The sequence below is a fragment of the Erpetoichthys calabaricus genome, chromosome 12 (genome assembly GCF_900747795.2).
Source record: "Erpetoichthys calabaricus chromosome 12, fErpCal1.3, whole genome shotgun sequence".
NCBI lineage: Eukaryota > Metazoa > Chordata > Cladistia > Polypteriformes > Polypteridae > Erpetoichthys > Erpetoichthys calabaricus.
Genome location: NC_041405.2, coordinates 48641110 through 48665516, shown reverse-complemented (window position 1 = coordinate 48665516; position 24407 = coordinate 48641110). Strand labels below are relative to the sequence as shown.

The window sequence follows — 24407 nt, the reverse complement described above, 5'->3', positions numbered from 1 at the left end:
CCATTACGAGCGCCATGGCCTTTGGGGACCCGAACCTTCGGTCTGGATTGGGGTGCCATGTTGTAGCCACGGAGCGGCAGGGACCCGAACCCGTAGAAGGATGGTAGTGCCTATAGGATAGATGTGTCCTAAGGAAAGCATCCTGCACTTTTAATGGATTTATTTATTGGAACTTTTAACCTTTACCAGCACCTTTTTATCCATCCATCCATTATCCAACCCGCTATATCCTAACTACAGGGTCACGGGGGTCTGCTGGAGCCAATCTCAGCCAACACAGGGAGCAAGGCAGGAAACAAACCCCAGGCAGGGCGCCAGCCCACCACAGGGCGCGCACACACACACCCACACAGCAAGCACACACTAGGGACAATTTAGAATCACCAATGCACCTAACCTACATGTCTTTGGACTGTGGGAGGAAGCCAGAGTACCCGGAGGAAACCCACTCAGACATGGGGAGAACATGCAAACTCCACGAAGGGAGGACCCAGGAAGCGAACCCGGGTGTCCTAACTGCGAGGCAGCAGCGCTACCCACTGCACCTTTTTATTTTATGGATTATTTATTTGATGAAGAGCATTTTGTACTACACTGTTTTGAATTGCTGTTTACAAATGCACTGGAGCACTTATACATCTTCCCTTTGAATTGTGTGTTGTGTCCTCATCCGCTGACTCATCCCTCGGGTACGTTATCAGCAGTGGCAGAAAGGCTCCTTGAGGGAACATGTATGTAATGTATATAACATTATGAGGACAACATTCTGTGGAAAGATCAAAATGTTGAATAATTTGGTGAATGTGTTTAGCGCTAATCAGAAATCCAAGATGTTAAAGAAAACACAAGAGACTACCTGTGCATCTGTTAGACCTCAATCCTATAGAAATACAAGATATTCCAAAAAATAAATTAAGTGTCACAGATCTGGAAAAAAGGATAGTCCAAAATACCTTGTCACATTCTGGGCTCATCAGAGGTAAGCACTACCACCCCAGGACACGACGGGGCACTGTTGCTGATGGTATTGTCTCCTTTTCCACCCACAGCTCCATGATGATGCCCAGTGAGGGCAACTACTTTATTCCTTTCACTCTGAGGCCTACAAGACTGAGGTGCTCCTAGAAGGTGATGTCTCATTTGGGAAACAACACACTTCAGGACAGAGCTCCTGTCTGGACCTTGACCGCTCTTCAGAGCTACCAAAGCTTTTGTTTGGAGGTCATACAGCCCAATATATTTTTTGCTCTTGTTTGTTTCATACTGTATATATGCTTCATGGGACTGATCATCAGTCAGAGGAATTGGGAACATTTAACACTCTGCCCTTTCCTGACGATACCACTATTAAGTCACCATGATTTTGGTGATGTATTTGATCCAGGTCAACCCTAAACCGCCCTTGGACCCCTTCCTCCGATATTGATATTAAATAATATCAACAAAATGACAAAGAGCAACAAAGATACAAATGTATTAAATCAATTATATAAAAAAAAACACAAACATAAATGGCAACAATTGAACCTGTAAACAACCCAACCAACAAACACACATCTACAGTACACAAATAACATGAAAGGAAAAACTCTTTGACCACGCAATTCTGTCACTTCTTAAATTAAATGGAGTCCTTTAACCTCTTTCTCTTTTTTGCAGAGTCTCCAAAATGTTCTATCCCAGAAAAATAAAGATTGCTTTCAGTTCAACCAACCTAAGCCCTCAACCGTCCCGTTCACTTCTATTCTAGTGTGCATCGGCTGATGAAGTCTTCATGATGGCCACCTCCAAATTGTAAAGGGCTTAGACCCCTCCTGTCTGGCCACGGACAGACTACATTTGTATTCTCCACCACAAACACTGCTCAGTCTTGTGTCCCCTTCTCCTGCCTTTTTGCGCATCTTTTCAACTATAAATTGTGTGGCGTCCATTTACTATAGCAAACCCCCTGTAAATTACTGCAACACACCATACCACACAAAAATCCTCCTTATGGCCGTCTGTCCAATGTGTCTGTTTTTTTCCCCTCTACTTTACTACTGGTGCTTGGGCGGCGACAGTGTTCACATTGAGGATGACACAGAGAGACAAAAGACAAACCAAAGAATACATTACATGGTCATGCTACAAATGTAGTGGAACCTGCTGTTAAGGAATATTCCACTATTTCCTAATTCTATGCATTCACATACTATTTCCATTCTAAGCCTTTAATAAATATACAGTAAGTTATATTTGTATAACACACAGTATATCAAATGACAATGTGTAAATCTCTGGGTGCTACTTTTTCAATCACTGTCATTATGCATTATTATGACTTACATGAACATCAGATCACATGTTAGCTTTCATTCATGCAGGAATCAAAAATATTCCAAATGGTTCTCTAATGTTTTTTTTCTTTAATATTAAGTATGACCCTCATCTGGGGCGGCACGGTGGCGCAGTGGGTAGCGCTGCTGCCTCGCAGTTAGGAGACCCAGGTTTGCTTCCTGGGTCCTCCCTGCGTGGAGTTTGCATGTTCTCCCTGTGTCTGCGTGGGTTTCCTCCGGGTGCTCCGGTTTCCTCCCACAGTCCAAAGACATGCAGGTTAGGTGGATTGGCGATTTTAAATTGTCCCTAGTGTGTGCCCTGCGGTGGGCTGGCGCCCTGCCTGGGGTTTGTTTCCTGCCTTGCACCCTGTGTTGGCTGGGATTGGTTCCAGCAGAGCCCCGTGACCCTGTAGTTAGGATATAGCGGGTTGGAGGATGGAACCTCATCTGGATGTACTAGGAAAACCTTTACATTTTCTTTCTAAGACAACACAAACAAAATAAAAGCAAAGGAAACCACACAACAAACATTATCTCTTTATTATTTTTACATAAAATGAATGTGCATTTGTGAAAAGTAGCTTGGATACATCATGATAAGGAGATGGATATTCTGATTACAGATAACATGGTTTCAAATATCTACATTTGACTGAAAGCAGGAATGGGAAACTTTGGAAATCTCCTCATAAGGAAACTATTTATACTAATAGCAATATAGCAGTCATCAATATAAACTGGTCTAGACCACAAACTGTTATCATCAAAATGCCAACTTTCTTCTTGCAAACAGCTCAAACACTAATTGACAATGTTTTATTTAGAGAAGAACGATTGTTCACAGTGGGGCAGTGGTATCCTGAGGAAGCAGATTAATCCTTTCCCATACACCTTCCAATACAAACAATTCTTGCACTGGACATTCATAAACCCCACATGCAGATGCATCTAGTCCACCCTTCTTGGTGAAGAGCAATTCATTAGTTTTCAAGACAGGACTTCAGATATGGAGGCACTGATCTCCATCATAACCACATCTTGCTTGGCTAAAACTACTCCAATGAATGCCGACAGTTAGAGGGGGATAATTCAAAGTACACTTACAATGAACAGATATGCACACCTCAATACTCCCTACAAATCCCGGCTGTGTCTTGATATTCTGTTCATAAAAATTACTAAAGTCCTAACACCTGCTGTTACCAAATTCAACTCTAGGTATGCAAACACATCTCTACCCATACATTTTGTACAATCACTAATTTTATACATTTGCTTAATTCTAAATATAAAATTTATGTTCTAACTCTAAAAGGTTCCTGGTAGGACTGTAAGAATATTTACTGTCACAAAATTTTGTGATTCAAAAATATGACGATATGGTTCGTGGACGTGGAATCTGTTTCTCTAACCGCAAATAAAAAGTTACGCATGCGTACTTAAAAAAAAAAAAAAAAGCATTTAACAGCAGATGGTGCCAGTCAGTGTCATACATACATTAACAAAGCCCCTTCCTTAGTTTGAGTGTGTATGGTTAAGCACAGAGTATCCTAAATAATAACAGAGTCAGGCAAAGTAGAAATTGAGGATGCCCCGTTGTCTTTTAAGTCTGCTGACTAGCATTTTGTATTTACGGTTAAAAGAGAAAATGGCAAAAAAAACATAATAAGACAATGACCATTTGCAAGCAATGCAATAGAGTTTTGGAATGTGTTACAGCAAACACTACCAACATCCTGAATCATGCACGTCATCACATCCAAGGGCCAAAGAAATAACAAGATGGATTGGTGTTTTAATTGTGAAGGACATGGGGCTATTTTCAGCCTTTGAGAACGAGGTGTTTCAGCTACTCATGAACACACTACAGCTGAAGTACAGAATTCCCTCACACCTACACTTTAGCTACACTGTATTGCCAGCCCGTTGGCCCTCTACAACGAGGCGAAGATGACCGTGAAGGAATACTCAAAGAATACAGACAGCATCACAATAACTACAGACAGCTGGTCCTCCAGGGCTAAACAAAGTTATATCAAAATCACAGCCAATGTTATCACCAGCAACTGGGAAATGGCGAGTTTTGCGCTTCAAACTCTGCCCCTTTTTGAAATCCATTCTGGATGTAACAATATTTATTTAAAAAGTGTTCTTTTTGACCCGCTATACCACACCCAACAGTCCTGCACGGCTATTCTGACCCAAATGAAAAGCAACTGTGCAGGATGGCTGAAGTTTTTAATAATGATGTTTGTCTATTAAGGCAGTAAGTGCTGTATATGATCTGAACAGAATACATCTATGGGCTAGTACTGTATTCTGTGCTGCCTTCAACATCCTAAAAATGACCACCCTCTGAACAGCATCTCTTAAGAAGTAGATGTGATTACAGTCTGCCTTTTGTTGGCTTTACTGACGCTAATGGTGAGACTGATTTTCTAGCACCACTTTGTCAACAGGTTAAATGTTCTCTGTAAGGTGTCATAAATAGTAATAATAATGATCACCAACATTTTTATTTATAATTATGCATTTTATATTAATTATAATGCAGCAAATCCTGAAAAACTATGGTAATTTCCAGTCACTCTCATGACCAATTACAATGAAAAAAATAGCTGCAAGCCCTATGGTATGCAGTTTCTTTCCCAATCTAAGAAGAAAAACAATCTACATAATTAACATTTTTTTAACCACACCAGAATTCAACTGATTCATATTTAGCTGCAACTCTGAAAGTGAACCTCATGGGATTTTACTTATCATACAGTCAGCCACTACAGACTGCAACACCTTTGAATATGCAAGTCTGAATTACATTAAGTACAAACACTTTATAACCCTAAAAAAAGAATGCCTACTTGAAGTTAGCAATGGGTTAACAAGCAGCTTGTTTGAAATGCAAAGAAAAGTCAGCCAACTGGCATTCTCTGTCTGATGAAGTCATGAGATGCAGCCCTGTTTCATGGACTGTGCAAACAGAACCCTCTTTATTGGTGCTGCCTGTGATCTCACACTTAAGGGAGTATACTCTCCTCCATGTGCCAAGCTCTGCCTTGTTACATTTTGAATTTTGCCTATGACAGAGAAAATAAAAAAAAAAAAGTTTCTAAAGTCAAACCTCTGCAACTGCCACCTTAGGAGGAAATGGAGGAGGAAAAAAAAAAAAAAAAAAAACACACAACAACAACACAGGTCTGTATTAATAGAGGGCCATGTCCAATTGTACATTACTCCAGCCTCATAAAATCATTGTTTCCACATAAACGAGAAAAAAAAAGTTCAATTAAGTTTCAGTGGAACATGTTCTTATAGGGGCAGCACGGTGGCACAGGTAGTGCTGCTGCCTCGCAGTTAGGAGACCCGGGTTCGCTTCCTGGGTCCTCCCTGCGTGGGTGTGTTTGTCCTGCGATGGGTTGGCACCCTGCCTGGTGTGTTGGCTGGGATTGGCTCCAGCAGACTTCGGCTTGGAAAATGGATGGATGTTCTTATAGCTTCTTGTGTATATGCATAAGCACCCTCATGGCACCATCACAAAAAAAATGCTCTTCTGAAAACATCTCGGGGCGGCACGGTGGCGCAGGAGACCCAGGAGACCAGGGTTCGCTTCCCGGGTCCTCCCTGCGCGGAGTTTGCATGTTCTCCCCGTGTCTGTGTGGGTTTCCTCCGGGTGCTCCGGTTTCCTCCCACAGTCCAAAGACATGCAGCTTAGGTGGATTGGCGATTCTAAATTGTCCCTCGTGTGTGCTTGGTGTGTGGTTGTGTATGTGTGTGCGCCCTGCCCGGGGTTTGTTTCCTGCCTTGCGCCCTGTGTTGGCTGGGATTGGCTCCAGCAGACCCCCGTGACCCTGTAGTTAGGATATAACGGGTTGGATAATGGATGGATGAAAACATCTCTATGAAGGTCTCTAAACTTGTAGAGACTTACTAGAGTCAAAATCTCTATAGACATCCAAGTAGAAAGTCAACTCCAGGTTAAAGAGTGGCCTCAATGAAAACTAACATATTTTATATTATTAACTTCGAGTGTATATGACACCCTAAATCCTTTACACTGAAATTCAACTTAAAATAATGAAGTTGTAAATAATTAGATATTCTGTACTTTCACTTTGTGACTCTAAACAAATTAGAACCATTGAGTGAGTTTAAACCTGAGCCACATCTGGGTTTGAACTTGCAATCTTGCAATACACTGTTCAGTTCCTTATCTTAAAATTACTAACTTGGTGAAACAGAGTATGTGTAGGAACAGACGAGTATCTACAGATATACAGTAAATATGAGTGGGCTTATCAGCATTAACTTGTAGAAAACAAGTACATCCAACAACAGTCAAATGTACACACTATAAGAGACGGCTTTTTAAATTCGGAGTTTTTTTGGACAAATGCCTCATTTATTGGTGTTTAAAACACAAAAGAAAAAGTGCTTCCTTTTTTTATAAAAGGAAACAGCTAAATAACAGGAGACAAAAATAAACTGACAGTAAAAAGGAACAAGTTGAAAGAACAGGACAGGGTGAGATTTGTATTCTTCAAGTGAATACAACAGTCCTATTGTGGGTGCACAGGAAGCATGTCTAGATTAGAACAGGCGTCAGCCGATATGCTCCATCTGCTTCTACACAAACAGCGGAAAGTCATCCCTGCATGCACTGATCTTCAGCAAACCTTGATGGGTGTGGATGGAGGACTGCAGTGTCAAACTAAAGAAGACCAATAAGAGCACAATAAGTGTCTAAGGGAGGAGCAAAAGTGTAACTGATAACAGCACAGTGGAGCCCAATAAATGTGACCTCTCTCTTCATTTATCAATGGTCAGTTTTTTTTAACGAGACCATACAGTTAAAGACTTGTGCATTAAAATTAATTCATCAATACTATTGCTTCAGCAACATCACATTACAAATTAAAGAAACTGAACAGTACAACAGGTAGATACTGATTTGAACCTGTCATTGTATGGTTTTCTAACCCATTTAATCCAGACAAGGGTTGCGGGGAGTGCTGGAGCCTATCCCAGCTAGCACAGAGCACAAAGCAGGAACAAACCCTGAACGAGTTTGCCAGTCCAATGCAGGGAAGACCACACACAAACACACGCACACACTACGGCAAATTTAGCATCGCCAATTCACCTAACCTGCATGTGGAATGGGAGCACTCGCACAGACACAGTGAGAACATGCAAACTCCATGCAGGGAGAACATGAAATGCCAACCCTGGTCTCACTGCTTTGTGGCGGCAGCAGCACTACCACTACGTCCCTGAGCTAACTGTCCCACTGCTAAAATGAATATACTATAAATCACTAATATTAAAAGAAAACACCCTGCTCTTGACATGGTGAGGTAAAAAATTAATCTCACTTTAGGCCAAGTCATATTAAGCGACTTTTCCAGTGATTTTGAGTCATAGCCTTCATTCTTAGAGAGTCTAAAGCAATCTGTACACACTCACGAATGCCAGTCACATAATGATATACCAAGCAACTCACTCCAACTAGTCTGTGACTTTCTACAACAAAAATCAAACACATTTGATTTTGTCTTTAATTTGGGGGATTTGGGGCTCTGTAGCATGACAGCTGACAAACAATGAATACTCACCCAGAAATACATACAATATTATGCATAAGTGAAGAATAAGGAACACAGGTGTTTTAGAACTTAGAAGATATCAGATAGAAAAATCTCTGTTCTATTTGTGTTTTTTACGCATCACAATAGAATGGGAAAAAGAAAAAAGGACCAAGCTTACAGCTAAACTTTTCGTACCTGTTACCACTTCATTCAATGCTGACTCCATTGGGCAGCACGTTATTTGCTGACATACCCAGCAATTTTCAGCTGTGTAAACTGACATGGTCAGCAACTGCAGACTGCATGTCGGACATACCCAATAACTAGAAGTTGCGGAATGGGACATCGGCTTTGCTGAAAAGTAATTAAACCAATTATGTTGATGAATGAATAAGGGCATTGTGGGCAGAAAATGTTAAGGCTGTGGCCTACCTGATCAAAGAGTTGCTTGCCGGTTGTGTTAGGCTGGATGGCAAACTCCAGCTCTGCATCCATTGTGGTCACTCGCACACTGATCTGCAAATTAAGCAAACATGAGAAAATTAAAACATTTCACAAAAAGATCAATAACTAACAAACTTTCAAAACCAACTTACATATGTCTAGTGCAAAAGCACTAAAGTAATGTTGATTTAAAAGAATAAAAGTAGTTCAAATTGTTTAGTGAGTGTGAAATTAAAATGACTGACTTACAGACTCTGGCATTGTTGTATCTTAGCATCCAGTGCTTTTATCTAACCCAGCCATCTCTATAATCAACACCAAAGTATTAAAATCAAAAAACTTCACGAAAGTTATGGCACTGTTGAAATTATTCACTATTATAAAAATGATTAATAAACTTATAGGGCAAGCTGATACAAGTTATTCATTGGCATCACTGTTTAGCCAAATATGACCATATCAACCTACCATCCTGTTCTCTTTACTTCTCTCAATGATGTATGATTGTGGTTGGGAAAAGTGTGTTTTCTACGGTTTATGAAAATGACCCAAAAGATGTGCTCACAAATCATAATATCATAAAAGCACAGATGCAAAATATAATCAACACTTGAGTGAAAATTCATGAAGGCAATTTTATAGTGAATACTATATAAAAACAATTAGTATCACTCACCAAGGAAAAGTAAATGTGTGCAAACTATCCCAATACACTTAATGATATAATAGTCCAACTACAGTAATGGTCAACCTTTACATTAGTGAAAAGGAGGTCTGGTCTTAAAACAGAGGTAAAAATAGGAAATTCAGTATTAAAAAACATTCAAATGTCTGCTCAGATCCCAGCAATTCCATACCACAAAGAAATTTAAATTCCCTCCCAACTCCTCGAAAATTAAAATGACAAAATCATTAATACAGAAAAAATCTTTGAAAATACCTCTGATCAACTTTGCCATCACAGTTTATGATATTTATAACTACAGTTTACTTGGCTCTTCTCCACCATACCCACTTGTAATTACCATTATATTAGTTACTCCATGTTGCAGTTTTTACAACTACTACCACTTTAATAACCTCTAAGATTCAGTCTAATGAAGCATAATGGCTGCTGCCTCAACTATAAAAATTTATATGTTCTAACTTAATGTCAACTACTCAAACAAGATCATATACAGAACTCACAGACATTGCGCTACAGGTGTGACTGTCTCCGTTCAATTCTCGACTTTCTCCCACAGTCATATGAAAGTGCTTTCAGTTTTACACGGATTACACTTAATTAAACAGTCCCTTTCTTCTTTTCATTACTCTAATCCAATCAGAGCCTGGGGTCCCCACATTAAAAATGTGACAAGCTACACTGCTGTAATTAACTCTTTCAAACTTTCAGTAGTTAGATTCAAATAAAGGAAGATTGTCCTTCATTTGTGAAATACATTGCTAAAAGTGAGTTTAGATTGTACCACTAGAATGCTAAAAGACATTCAGGATTAGCAATAGAACTTGTAAGGTACTTGCAGCCCTACAGTTACATGTGTGCCAACTATGGCAGACTAAGGAACTCTTTCACTTGAGTCCTCAACAGTAAGGTCTCTGTCATGGCCTAATACAGACTTCCCAATCCCCAAGATACCTTAACAAAATTGAATCTATCAGAATTCTTTTAATCTGACACAGAAATTAACTTTTGAGAACATCTTTGGAATCTAATGGAAAAGCTTTTAAGAACTAAAACTGCAATCAACACAGAGCAAGTGGGGGTATGAAAAAAAACTAATAGTCATCTTGATGAAATGGATACCATAGACAGTCTTGAGTCAGGAAACTACTGGATAAACTAACTAATGTGATGGAATGATTGTTGATTTACTTGTACATTTTCCACGGTTCTCTCTCAAGCTATGTCAATCAACATGTATTCTAACAAAACCAATTACTGTAAAAACAGACTTCCCAAAATATGCTTAAGTTTGGGGACAGTTCTTTGTGCCACCCTAAAACAGATAAAAAAAATGCCAAATTAGACAGCACAAAATCCCCGCTGACCCACTCAAACTGCCTTTACTGGTTTTAGCATACTTTGTTATGTGGGTGGCTTCCCTACTTATCTACCTAATTTGCCATGGTTAATGGCTCTCTCTTTTTTTCTCAGGTTTGGGGGGTTGTGTTTTTTAAGTTTGACTTGATTTTATGGAATTTTATTTGGTTCAAATAAAACCAATAAAAATATAAAAATAATAATAATTTGACTCTATAAACAAAAGCACTGCCTCTTACCTTCCATTCCTTCAATATATCTGTCTATTTTTCTCCCCGAATGTGGGTGTGGCATTTGAACCCACTCCATGGTCAACTTTTGGTCTACCACCAAAATTACTTCTGGATTCATCCAACAGATCTGTGTATTTACTAAAGGACTACACCCCTGACCACTAACCTGTTCTTAAAGGACCTGTAAAAACAGCCGTTAAACTGTCTACTATTTAAATGGGCAGATGAGCTACACCTTTCAAAAGTGTCAATATGGTTAACTTGATAGAAAAGACAAGCTGCAACAGAAGTTTCTTAATAAAATCCACAGCAACGTCCTGTATTGTAACAGTGTAACAGAGGAAAGGACTCACACGTTTCATCCTTCAGTTTCCAGTAAGCAAACAAGTTGTAATTCAGAAGTGTATAATGCTCCAAATGCAAAAATTATACTAGTCTGGTAGGCCTACTTGAAGGCCAATGCATTACACTGACCTGTTAAAAATAAGTGTAAGTGCAAGTGTAGGAACCTTAAAGGATTTACGTAGACTAATCTGAGACTTGGCAATTTTTAAATGACAAGCCGTGATGTACAATACCAAATGTAATTTTTTAACACAATGACTGGAGTTAAGGTATTCCAGAAAGGCACACTTTTAATTTGATGTCCTATATACAGTCATTCAACAAAATGTTAACATTAAATATGTTATTGTACATCTGAACAAGATGACCATTTCAAAGCCTTAATGTTCTCATTCATAAAACTTCAAAAAGTAACCCAGAAGAAGAGTAGAGGAGTGGTTTCACTACACAAGACAGTTTAACTTAGTGTACATCACAAATAAACAATGTAGTCAGAATTACAGGAAACCATTCATTTCAAATATGAATAATTCTGTTATATGCTGTAAAGCAAATATGTATCAAAATCTGGAAATCATGATGTACATCACATGCAGTAATATATTATTTCTAATACCAGAAACAATTAGACAAATAAGGCTAGACCCCTGATACTTTGACAAATTTTTATTAATCTCGAAAGTGTACGAGACAGCAGATCTTTTCCTGACAGAAAAAAAAACAAAAAAAACTCAGGCCAAACACAATAGTCACCATAAAAATAAATTCCGTGCCTCAAGCTACTAGAAGCGGATTACGCCAAAGGTGCAATGCTGCAAATGTCAATACAGTTTAGAAGATGCCATGTTAAATTTAATTTATAATGCATGAAAACCTTTTAGCTTACCATACAGCAAACAAGAGAAGTCCAATAAACTTCTATCACATATTTTATTGCAACAGGACAGTAGGTTACAGGACCTTATATTTGTCAGCATTATGAAATATCCTTCTTCTACTGGTACCTGTTTCCTTGTTTGCAAGTACCAATATTTGAAGGCAGCATTTCCCAAGAGCTTTTCCCTTCATCCAGGAGTACTCAAAAGGAGAAAGTAATATGGTAATAAAAAGAAGCAGAATGTCAAAAAAGAGGAGGGATGTGTAGCAGAAAATCCTGTCCTGAAAGAAGATAAGCAATGAACTCTTATAAAGGCTATAGATCACAGTGATCACAAATGATAAAACACTGCAATTAAATATGGTGTATCTTTTAAGATACAATTATAGGAAGCTGGATTAATGACTCTAACATACTGAGGAGAAAATAAAAATGTAGAAAATTTTGAAAAGATTAAAAAATGTTAATTAAAGAAAGACAACTAATATGAGACCTAGTGAACAATCAAATAAACTGTGCAATTCAGAATAGTTGAGATATGCACAGATAGATGTCATAAAAAGGGCTAGTTAAGGCGCACTCAGATAATTTGATGTATCAGCCTTAAAAGGCCTGAACTTACTTGTCCCTATTGGTTAAAAATAGCTCCTCAGTAAAGAAGATGGTAATTAAAAATAAGAGTTTATGCCACAGGAAGGGTGGTTCCCTCTCCAAGGAGAGTTCTGTACAAGTATATGCAGAGGTGCCTGTGATGGCAGCTTCCTTCAACATGCTACGATCAGGTCACAAACTTAGCCTGTCAAACAAAATTAGCCTGTCAAACAAAATTCTGAATGGAACTACAGCACTTATGCTTCCACTTCGTGCAGTGAACTTCCCTAGGATAGGTCATATTTCAGTTTTTTTCAGTCTGTTACTGTCCATGGTAACCAAGGTTAAATATGAGCATACCTCAAATTCAGATGCTTCCATAGTATTAAGGCTCTAAACACCAAACTTCACCAGAAACGAACTGAATGAAACCACATCACAAACATTCTCCCTTACATTAACTGTATGTACTACTGTGAATTGAAAACGAATAAGGCAAAATCATATACATGAGTAGAGATAGGGTTCCCCAGTGAAACAAAAATAAGAGCCACAGAATGTATCCTCAGGGCACAGAAGTATAAGGTCTTGAATCAGTACTAATGCATAATGTAACCATAATGGTAACCATTCCCCATAATGAACATGTAGAACAGAAAACACATTCCAAAATTCTAGAAATTCCAAAAGTCATTCCTAAACGGTCATATAGATGTTCTAACAAAGCAGGTACATCAAAAAGGTCGGATAGTGTTTGTTTTTACTATATTGACATTACACAAAACATAGTGCCTCCAGGATAGAAAGAAGTTTAACCTAGAAGACTTGGTGGGACACAAACATGACCAGGAAACTACTTACTTGTCCCGGGCTAATGACTTGAGAGAGAAATTGGAAGCATGCACCGATTATCATGTTATTCACTGTATATTTTATGCATTGCCAATGTTTTACATAATCTTTCTACTTCTGGCAGTATAGGTGTGCAGATATTGAAAATATACTGTATTAGCATTAATTTCGGAAGTATTAAAAGACAGTTTAACTCTTAGTAATTCTAAAATAGTGCACATCATATCACATACTGCATAATATTACCAGTATTTGTTTTTTATTTAATTAATCAGAAGTTAATTTTGCTACAGTCACAGTAGAATAGGGAGATTACAGAAAACTGTAGATAATGGAAAACTAAATATATAAATACATTTTCTGAAATTCAATGGTGTAATACAGCAGCATAAGGACACTTGCTGTTCTTAGCCACGAAATGAATTTTAACTTGTATAGTTAAACCTTAAGCTGCATTTTCAGTAAACAAAAGTTTAAGAATACTTCAGCCAGATTCTTCCAGAACATTTATGTAGTACACTTCAGAAGTGCCCTGTTTTGACATGCACTTATAAATGTTATCCTGCCTTCCTGGTAATACTGTGACTCATAGCAACCTTACTAGCTTGATTTTCTTTTTACAAACTTTTCTATTCTCAGTTCAGCTCTGCCAAGTCTTTATTTTACTTATTTGCCTCTGCTAATGCAGAAATAACTACACTGGAGAAATGTGTCTCATTGTGTAACTATGTGAATCTAGAAGCTCTTTCTTCACATGAAATGTTTCATCCTACACAAAAGTCCACTGCTAAAATGAAACTCCCCAAACACTGTGTGCAGTGCTGGAAAACTAACCCAACTAAAAGTGCCACTACATCACAGCCATCCTCTCTCTCTCTCTCTCTCTCTCTCTATGAGCTATAATTAGACATCAACTCTTGAAATGAAACGCTGGAATTTCCCACCATGACATCATGGCTACTTAAACTTTCAAACTAAGCTCAAATGTGCGATAAAGCAATAGATGGCAAAAATAAACAGGTCATCAGCTTAACTGCCACAGCTATGATTAAACAGTGATAACAATGTGGCACTGTATGGTTCTGGTGGGAAGGCCTGCCTTTACAAACTTCCAAATAAGGCCCTTTCCAGCAATATCAAGTAACTTGGATTCAGGAAGAGACGATGAGGCTGATGCAGGCAAGGATGTCCTGACTCATAGTTTCTTGGGAAGCCCTCTGGGCTGAAGAACTTTTGTTATAAAGGGTACTGGTCTGGAAAAATCTGCCTGACACATATTTAAACCACTGATTACTGAATCAAAACAAGAACCCATGTCGTTCAGCAGCAAGAGATAAGAATGCAGGAAAGGAATGAATAAAGATTACCTTCAAAATCACTTCATGCTGTCTGGTCCAGCAAACAAAACAGTAAAATCTGACTGCCATACATTATGCAGCAGGATATGCCTAACCAAATGACAAAAGCTGGATTATGTCCCTTTATAAATTAACACAAGTTAACAAACGTTGAGCAGCAGTTCATAAGAGGATAACCAAAAGGGAACCTCTATAATTGAAGGACTGTTACAAATAAGTGATGGCCAGGAAACAATTCTACCTTTCCTATACTGTCCTTTGCAGCAAAAAGGCAAATGTAAGGTAAGGAGAGCCTACCAAAATATGCCATACAACCATAAAAAATGCACCAGCTCTAAAATACTAAGAAATACCAGAGATTGCTAGCCTGCTCCCAGTGAAACAAAGCATTAAGACATACAAAATCACCACTCCCTAACCTAAAAATTGAGGATCAAAATGCAAGATTTAACACTAAACCTCCATCATTCTCAACATGTTTTGGTGTAGGTTAAACAATAAGATATACATCCATCCATCTTGTTATACAGGGCATGGTCACAAGGCAGCAGTATCCCATCACAACAATCATTGGGCACAAGGCAGGAACAACACTCGGTCAGGGCACAAGCCCATCAGTGAATGAGGACACACGCACACGCACGCGCACACACACGCGCACGCGCACACACACACACTTTGCCAATTTAGCAACCCCAATCCACCTGACCTGTGTGTCTTTGGACTTTGGGAATGACCCAGAGCAACCTGAGGAAACCCATGAAGTCACAGGGAGAAAATATATATTCTAACAAAGCTGCACTATAAAAGGTGATCATGTCTTAGCCAGGACCAACAGTAAACTCTTCAACAGTAAAAAATCCCTCCCTCTAAATTATAAAAAGCAAGCTGGTACTCATAAAATCACTATACTGTTAACCACTACACCAGACATGCAGGACACTAAATGTTGTTCAGAATATGTAAACATGAATTTCACTGTACTCTGTATATGTGACAAGAAAGACCCAATAAACTTATTTATATCTGTGCCATCTACAATGATTTGAGAAGACCAGAAAATCCATGTAATGGGAGCATGGGTTAACCTAGGATGAAGACATACTAGTCCCTCTGCAAAATTGAACATTTTGTGACAAATCTTTAGAGATAAGTATCAGAATGCAAGAAAGAAGTAAACAAGCAAAGCACATTAAATGCTGAATAAAAAAATCACTGCAAAACGTCTCCAAATGTTGTTTTGAAACAACCCACTTCTACCTATAATGTACACATCTAATTTCTAGTTGATACTGTTTGTGCAGATACTGAAAACTCTGAAGAGAATGGCCTGTAGCGAATCACTTTGGCAATTCTCATTAGAAAAAGGGAGACATCTTTGGTAAAAGAGGTTCACATCTGACGGGTGATGGGTAAAAATAAATTATTGTAAATTTAGTAAAATGCGAAAAAAGTGGATGAAGGATAACAACTACAAAGTCTAAACACTGGGAACAGGAAATATCTGATCAGAGGTTATTCTTGTGTCACTTCTGACAATTAAAAATATTTTTATAGCTGGGATGTGTTATCCCTTAAGAGAGACACTCTATGGAAAAGCATTCATGAAATTACAACATAAAAAATATTTAACTAGCATTATTATTGGTTTTGCCATACTGTAGTATATTACTACAGAACTTCCTTTTTTAATCTGTACTTCTTCTCTAACAAATAGTGTCACTGGGACTTCACACACTCCTGCAAATAAGTATCTAAGAAGTCGTCCAGTTGACTTATAATTAACATAGCAAGGGTAAATATCACAGTCTACTGGGATGTTCCAAACAAAGTATCTTCATGATTCCGTAAGATCCTAAATTAATTTCCATAGCCTCTGCAATATCTCTCCAACTCAAATGCATATATAGACAAATTACCTTCGGAGTATTATAAATACTGCTAAAAGCAAAGAAAGGACTAGAAATCATGCAATTCCTGATTTAGGCCGTGTACTGCTCAAGGACTTTCTGCACGACCTTGAAAAATTCTCTATTCAGACTAATGCTTAATCCTGAATACTCTATGTGGTTTAGCATGTGAAGGCTTTAACACCAGGAGACTCCTCACTCAGTACCTGATTTCTTATTCGAAATGGAAAAACTGCCTTGCCCATTTTGTTTAGGCATTTGACTAAAAATGATTTGAAAAAGAACACTTCCAGTTTAACCCAACCTAAATCACTTAATTTCTGTCCTACTAGAGGTAGGCCAGAATACTGAGGAAATATGGTAGTTCGTTTTGCTGCCTCATAGCTCTAAGGAAGTGGGTTTTACTCTCATTTCAGTCACTGTACCTGTATATTCTTTAGGAAATTCTGATTACTACTAAGGTTCAAAACACAGACAGTTATGTTAAATGGAAAATTAAAAATCTGCCAACAGAGTGACACCATGGGTGCATGCACAAGTTTGACTAAATAGATCAGCATAACACCCACATTTGTTCTTTACCTTGCATGCAAAGCTGCAAGAATAGCCTTTTAATTTAAGTCATTAATTAATAGAAAAAGCAGATTTAGTAATGGGTGCATAGAGACAATTATCTTGATATCAGTACACCATCCAAAAGAGGTGTAGATAATCTTTTAAAACTACTTTGATGTCCCACCTGAAATAAGCAGCATAGTCAATATTTAACAAAAGGGAGTGCTGACCAGTTAATACTTTATGAGAACAAAATATTACATTAAAGCAAACAAGCTTTATTGACAGGACAAATATACAAAAGTGTTATCAAACTACTTTAAAAAGTTTAATAAATGAACAACTCTCTGTTTACAATATTAGAAAATGAACTAACTCCAAGAACAATGTATTAAGGTTTCAGCGTGTTTACAACCTTTGAGTACAAACAGATACATTAGTATTACTAGAGTCCAATTGCAAGCATCCATCAAGACAACTTACTTAATTCCAACAATAACAATACTTCTGAGAACTCAACATCAGCCATGTTGTGAATATAAATGATTTTTCAATTGAATTTCAAATTGCTTTGAGTCATCAGAAAAATATTCAGAAGGTAAGGACAAATGTATTGTAATGTAATCAATATAATTCACAGATCAAGATAAATTGTGCAGAATGAATTACCAGAGTTAAAAATATTTGTATTGAAATACAAACAGTACAAGAATGCCATCTTGAATAAAGTTATTAAAAGTATGTCATGTTAACGTAAGTGTACAGACTTTGCTGTGGGAATCAAATTAGAAAATGGTTGACTTACATGGGCAAGGTAGATATACAAAAGGAAATTATTCATCATTTTTACTGTAATTTAAATAATTATGCCTCTTGTGTATGTACAGCTTGGATGTGCAGCTATGATCTCTTACTACAAGGCTATCCAAACCAGTATAATGGAAAATGTAAACTTTGGCCCAACCACCAGAAGGTAAAATGGGTGGGGTGGTGAGGGAGTGGGCATGGGAACAGAAAACAGGCCTCAAGGTTTTAGGCCCCGCTGAAGTCATAGTTGATTGGCATGATACCAGACCAATCGGTGTCTCCACACATGCGGGCCCGACCAATTAAAGCCCACCCTTCTGAATAACTGTCTTTTTAGCAAATGTGCGCTCCCCGTAGATAAATGCGGCAAGTACCAAGACGTGGTGTCTCCAGCGAGTCTTCTTGCCAACAACTTCCCATAGCAGCGTCTGACTTAACTATCAGCCTCCCGTACTCCTATATCTCCTCATTGTGAATTTAAAATAGAAATTACAATAGTGGAGGAAAGCGTCTCGAACTCCGTTATTTCCGCTGACTACGATCTATGCCCGCTGAACGGAAACGCGTGCGGGGCGGCGGCCTCTCGAAAGCCGTTATGTGACTAAAGCCGTGTCCCTTAGCAGAGCCTCTAGCATCACCCCTAGCGTTTCCAGCTAGTATCGTGCCAGGTACACAGCGGGAGGGAGTTTGTCTGTCTCCCTTTAGTTTAACCGTATAACAATAACATGGGTTCATTTCAACAAACTTTACGCAAACAAAACTGTTCGACGTCAAGAGACAAAATAAAAGTAGCGCGCAAAGCGGAGTCACCAACTTACCGTTTTCGGCATCTTTTCACTCAGATTCCCCCTTCCTTAAAAACTTTTTTTTTCTTTCACAAAATATATGACGTACTAAAAAGTCCTTAGCAGAGAAAACTGATGTCCATGCGGGATGCTGGCAAATTCGAAAACTTCTCTTCAGGTCCCGTTATCTGCTGCACACAGCTCGCCGCTTCTCTTCACTTGCGTTTCCTGCTAACGGAACTCTAATGTCTCAAACCACACCCAGGAAAATGAAGAAATGAGGGCCGTAAGAGACCCCGCCCGCCTACCGCCGGCTTCTGAGGAATCAGAGCAGTCCGTCCGGCCTGCCGAAAAAAAGTGAGAGAGAAAGAGTGAGGGTGGGTGGGACGAATAACAGCAGGCAACGCGTAAATGAGGACCCTCGCGTTGGAACAGACGGGAGCAGCTGGTTTTGTACGTGCACACGCGGGGCAAGTGTCTCCCGCGCTTACATGAAGTCTTGTCGAGCACAAACAAATATTATCCAGTCGATCGCCGATTTACTGTTTGTGCGCACAAGAACACTAATACGACGAGCTGAATGGACTCTGGTTACTCGACGTGGACTCTTAACTACTCTTGACAGCTTAGACAAACAGAAAGTTGCTTGACAAACGCACACCTATGGTCGTGTCTGCTTAAGTACACGCTAACATTAACGTAAGTTGGTCGAATCCAAGTATGTAGGGTAGACTTAATACCCACTTGTGGCTACTTGCGTCTGTTGAGCGCTCACAAACACGAATGTGATTTGAACGATCCCCGCGATAACAGCGTGGAGATCACACATTCTATGCGTTCATGCATATTCTGCCACTCATGTAAACACATAGCGCAATGGCTGCATATCCGTACACGCTGTTGCTTGTGTCTGCCTGGCGCACGTAGATACCAGCAAGACGCCAGTAGCCACGAAACGGCCGCTCGGGCATTTACAAAGAAGGCAACTTTAACACGCACTACTATCACTCGTACTGGAGAAAGTTTTTCTCTTGACATATTCACATTCCGCGGCGTGGAAACTCACTCACTGGAGACATCTTAAATATCAGCAATAAAGATGGCTACTGATCCTCCCTATAGACACTATTAACATAGTAACTAAAGTGCTTAAACAGGAAGAGTTGCAATCCTAATATTAATAGGTAAAAAATAGTTGGGTGTAAAAATAGAAATATATCGAATTTGTATTTGTACCAGTCAATAAACGGGCATATAACACTGAATGATGGTAACAGTTAATGTATGTCTGAGCAACTTTAGTGGGCTGGTCCAGGTGCTGTTCCTGCCTTATGTCCGACAAGTGCTACAATAGGCTCCACTTGCCCCGGGACCCTGTCCTAGATAAGTAGGTTAGGAAAAAATATTGACATGTTGTCATATGCACTGTCTTTGCTAGCACACATTGGCCCCTTCTCAAATAGCCACAGGCTGATTTTTAGCATTTTTAAGGTCAAGTGTGGCACTGTCTCCCATCTCTTAATAACAGTAGTGTTGGACAACAGTTTTACATTTAAGAAATAATTGTTGACTTAGCGATTTAATGCAATGTTAAAATGCTCACAGCAAACTGAAATTTGTTGAAAAAAGTTGAAATTATCAAAGTTTTCCCATTTTCTTATCTAGAAAAGTATTTCATTTTGAAGTATGTGAAATTTTCTTTGTGCCTGGTTCTGTTAATGTGTTTCCAGGTTGCTTGGGCCAGACCCTTGGACCCTGCAGTGTTCTAAGAATACCTTTTCTCATATGAGTGCATGTGCAGCCTGATTATTTCAGTTCTGTCTTGGGGCTTGAAGATTAGAACCCTTTTAAGTAACCCATTTAAAGTGTGAGTGAAATTGTATATCTTGCTGTGTTGGAATAGCTGTCATCTTATCCTGAATCGCAGCAAGAATGTATGTAGAATATGATTTAGCACTTTACCCATTCAACAGAAATTGGAAATTTATACATATTCTTTTGTGTTTCTACTCTTGGTATTGAGTATTTGATGTTGACATATTTTAATTTTTATTGTATGATAAAATAATGTGTTGGTAGATCTTCATCTCTCTTTTGCTCCCACATATTACTAATCTTTGAAGCTCATTTTTTTGCATCTCAGATAATCTTTACATCTACCGTGGTCTCTGCTTTTACATTCCTGTTGCAGACTCTGTCTCATACCACTCACTTGGGGCCAGAAGCAGCGGACTCACTTTCCCCAACATCGTAAGCTGAGCTGTTCCAAGCCAGATCCTTCCCAACATAGATCCCCCAAACTATGCGACTGTTCAATTCCACCCCTTGGGGGGGATGCTAAACGTTAACATTATACAAAGTTATTGTCTGTTTTTACCTGCATTGTTATCAATCTTTAATTTAATATTGTTTTTTGTATCAGTATGCTGCTGCTGGAGTATGTGAATTTCCCCTTGGGATTAATAAAGTATCTATCTATCTATCTATCTATCTATCTATCTATCTATCTATCTATCTATCTATCTATCTATCTATCTATCTATCTATCTATCTATCTATCAGTGGCCATGCACCCAGGCCAGTGGATTTAAGAAGAGAAGCAGGTCTTGTAAGTACTGCTCTTTAAGTGCTTAATCCTCTCCCTCTGTCTGGTTCACTCTGTCACTCAAACACACACACACACATCCCTTATTGCAGCTTCTCAGGGTGACTGTACCGTTTCTGACAGTGCGACCCTCCCCTCTCTCTCAGGTCCACTTGGCCTTTCTGGAAGTTTCATTCCAAAAACACCAATGCTTGCATAAGTTACTTTCATAGACTTCTTTCAATAGCATGATTATATAAATGTCATGCACTTAGTGCAAATGACTAAACATTTGTGCGTATTTTGTTTAAAAAGAAATCATCTGTTACTTGCATGAAAATAAGTTTTCATATTTTCAAAACTTATGGTCTTCAGCTGTAGCTAGTTTTATCCAGTAGTCCTTTATTTATCCATTGTCAGCCCAGATCCTGTCACAGCAGTATTAGGCACAAGTAAGGATTCAGCTACAGCAATGCAAACACCACTTATTTTGGGCCAGTTTTGAGTTACTGATTAACTAAACACACAGTTCTTTGGGATGTGAGAGTAAAACTGGATTACTGAGAGGAAATCCTACATAGAAAGTGACCAAGGCAGGATTTGAACACAGCCTTTTGGAGCTACTGTATGAGACATCCAGGAATGCTGTTTAACAGGAATTTTTGGTTTCCTCTCCTCTGTTGTTAATTGGCCAAAGCTTTTGTTAAGTGGAAATTCTTTTAGCTTGACTTTGTGTGCATTTAAACTAAAGACGTGAGTATTAGTCATTTAGCTAGACATAAAGTATGTCCTTTGTATAGTCACGTGCTTCAATATTGACTCCTTTTTGTAAACCTGTTAACTCTGTACTTAGTATATAGGTACTGTATATATCATATTGAATTGAAGTAGTTACACTTTTGCATGCAGTTATGTTTGTCAGTACTGTGATGCTGCCTCACAGATCTTAAGTATTAATCCCACTTCTTGTTACAGTCTATGTTGAGTATGCACATTTCACCCCATGCTTTCGTAGGGTTTTTCTCCCCATTCCCAACAAAGTACATGTTGGACTAATTGACAGTTATAAATTTGCTCCTGTAAAGAGTGGGCTTGCACTCTGCCTTTAGCCACTCCTTTTGCCTGCAGATTGCTCCTAGCCCCATGTGTTAGTGTCTATGTTTAACACTAATTAGACAGCAGTTATATCATGGGAGGGGTAAGAGAAATAAAAGTGGGAGCTGAGATATTTCCTCAAGTATCGTGCCTCTGAGAAAGTGTTTAATGTATTGTAATATTTCAGAGTTTGACTTTTTTTTTCTGATTGTGACTTTTTTCTAACATTTTGGATACAGTTAACAGTGCTTCCCTGCTTTGTTTTCTGACTTCCTGCCTGTTTTGTGGTTTCTTAATTTTTATTAATATATAATAATTAAAATATAATTAATAGTTATCAATAAAAGATCTATTTACCCTGCGGTGGGTTGGCACCCTGCCCAGGATTGGTTCCTGCCTTGTGCCCTGTGTTGGCTGGGATTGGCTCCAGCAGACCCCCATGACCCTGTGTTCGGATTCAGCGGGTTGGAAAATGGATGGATGGATGGATCTATTTACCCAATTAGCCCTGTAACCTGGAGTCAGAAAAAGGTTGCAGTGTCTCTTGCCTGTCATAAAAGGCAACTAAATAAGGGTGGCATCAGGAAGGCCATAACATCTTAAACACTCTTATAAAAAGAATGGGTCTCACCCCAAGGGATGCCCAGGACCGTGGAGAGTGGAAGAAAAAGATTTGCCAACAACCAGCTAACCTTAATAAACCATGAAAATGGCTGTTAAACTAGTGATGATTTTGATGATGACAATTTCTCACCTACTTGTCATTACTCTTAAGCTTTTAATTTAATCAAGTCTGCACTTCAACAAAGGTTTGTGTTACCTGTCATGTTTTGCTGGGTGACAAACCATAGTACTCTCCTGTGGCTTGGCTTTCCTTCATTGTTTGTGATAAGCCCTTTGTGAGTGATGCCCACAATGGAATTGCACCACACAAAGGAGTGGTTCCGGCTGTGTGCCCTATGTTATTTCCCAACTTCATTTCTCTGAATGTCATTTGACAGGTATGAGAATGTTACGTATTATAATTACTTCAGTTCTTTAATGTTCATTTAAAGCTGCAGTTTAGAATATATACATTTTGGTAGCAACTGATTATATATTTTACTTTTTATCTTTATTAGCAAACTGTTTTTGAATAGTTGGTATTTCTACAACTCTGGGGATGTACAGGTGCTGGTCATAAAATTAGAATATCATGACAAAGTTGATTTATTTCAGTAATTCCATTCAAAAAGTGAAACTTGTATATTAGATTCATTCATTACACACAGACTGATGTATTTCAAATATTTATTTCTTTTAATGTTGATGATTATAACTGACAACTAATGAAAGTCCCAAATTCAGTATCTCGGAAAATTAGAATATCAATTAAGACCAATGCAAAAAAAGGATTTTTAGAAATGTTGGCCAACTGAAAGGTATGAACATGAAAAGTATGAGCATGTACAGCACTCAATATTTAGTTGGGGGTCCTTTGGCCTGGATTACTGCAGCAATGCGACGTGGCATGGAGTCGATCAGTCTGTGGCACTGCTCAGGTGTTATGAGAGCCCATGTTGCTCTGATAGTGGCCTTCAGCTCTTCTGAATTGTTGGGTCTGGCGTATTGCATCTTCCTCTTCACAATACCCCATAGATTTTCTATGGGGTTAAGGTCAGGCGAGTTTGCTGGCCAATCAAGAACAGGGATACCATGGTCCTTAAACCAGGTACTGGTAGCTTTGGCACTGTGTGCAGGTGCCAGGTCCTGTTGGAAAATGAAATCTGCATCTCCATAAAGTTCATCAGAAGCAGGAAGCATGAAGTGCTCTAAAACTTCCTGGTAGATGGCTGCATTGACCTTGGACCTCAGAAAACGCAATGGACCAACACCAGCAGATGACATGGCACCCCAAACCATCACTGACTGTGGAAACTTTACACTGGACCTCATGCAACGTGGATTCTGTGCCTCTCCTCTCTTCCTCCAGACTCTGGGACCTTGATTTCCAAAGGAAATGCAAAATTTACTTTAATCAGAGAACA

At 38.8% G+C, this 24407-nt stretch overlaps 1 protein-coding gene across 1 annotated transcript in view; it reads right to left on the bottom strand.

Annotated features, from left to right (window-relative positions):
• Positions 1–19026, bottom strand: part of msna (moesin a) — a 57268-nt gene extending 38242 nt beyond the window's left edge. The window contains exons 1-2 of the mRNA XM_028815485.2: positions 18735–19026; positions 8333–8416 (exon numbers count right to left, since the gene is read on the bottom strand). Coding sequence (XP_028671318.1) covers positions 8333–8416; positions 18735–18746 — 96 coding nt within the window. The 5' untranslated portion in view covers positions 18747–19026. The remainder of the gene's footprint in view (positions 1–8332; positions 8417–18734) is intronic.
• Between the last annotated feature and the right edge of the window lie 5381 nt (positions 19027–24407).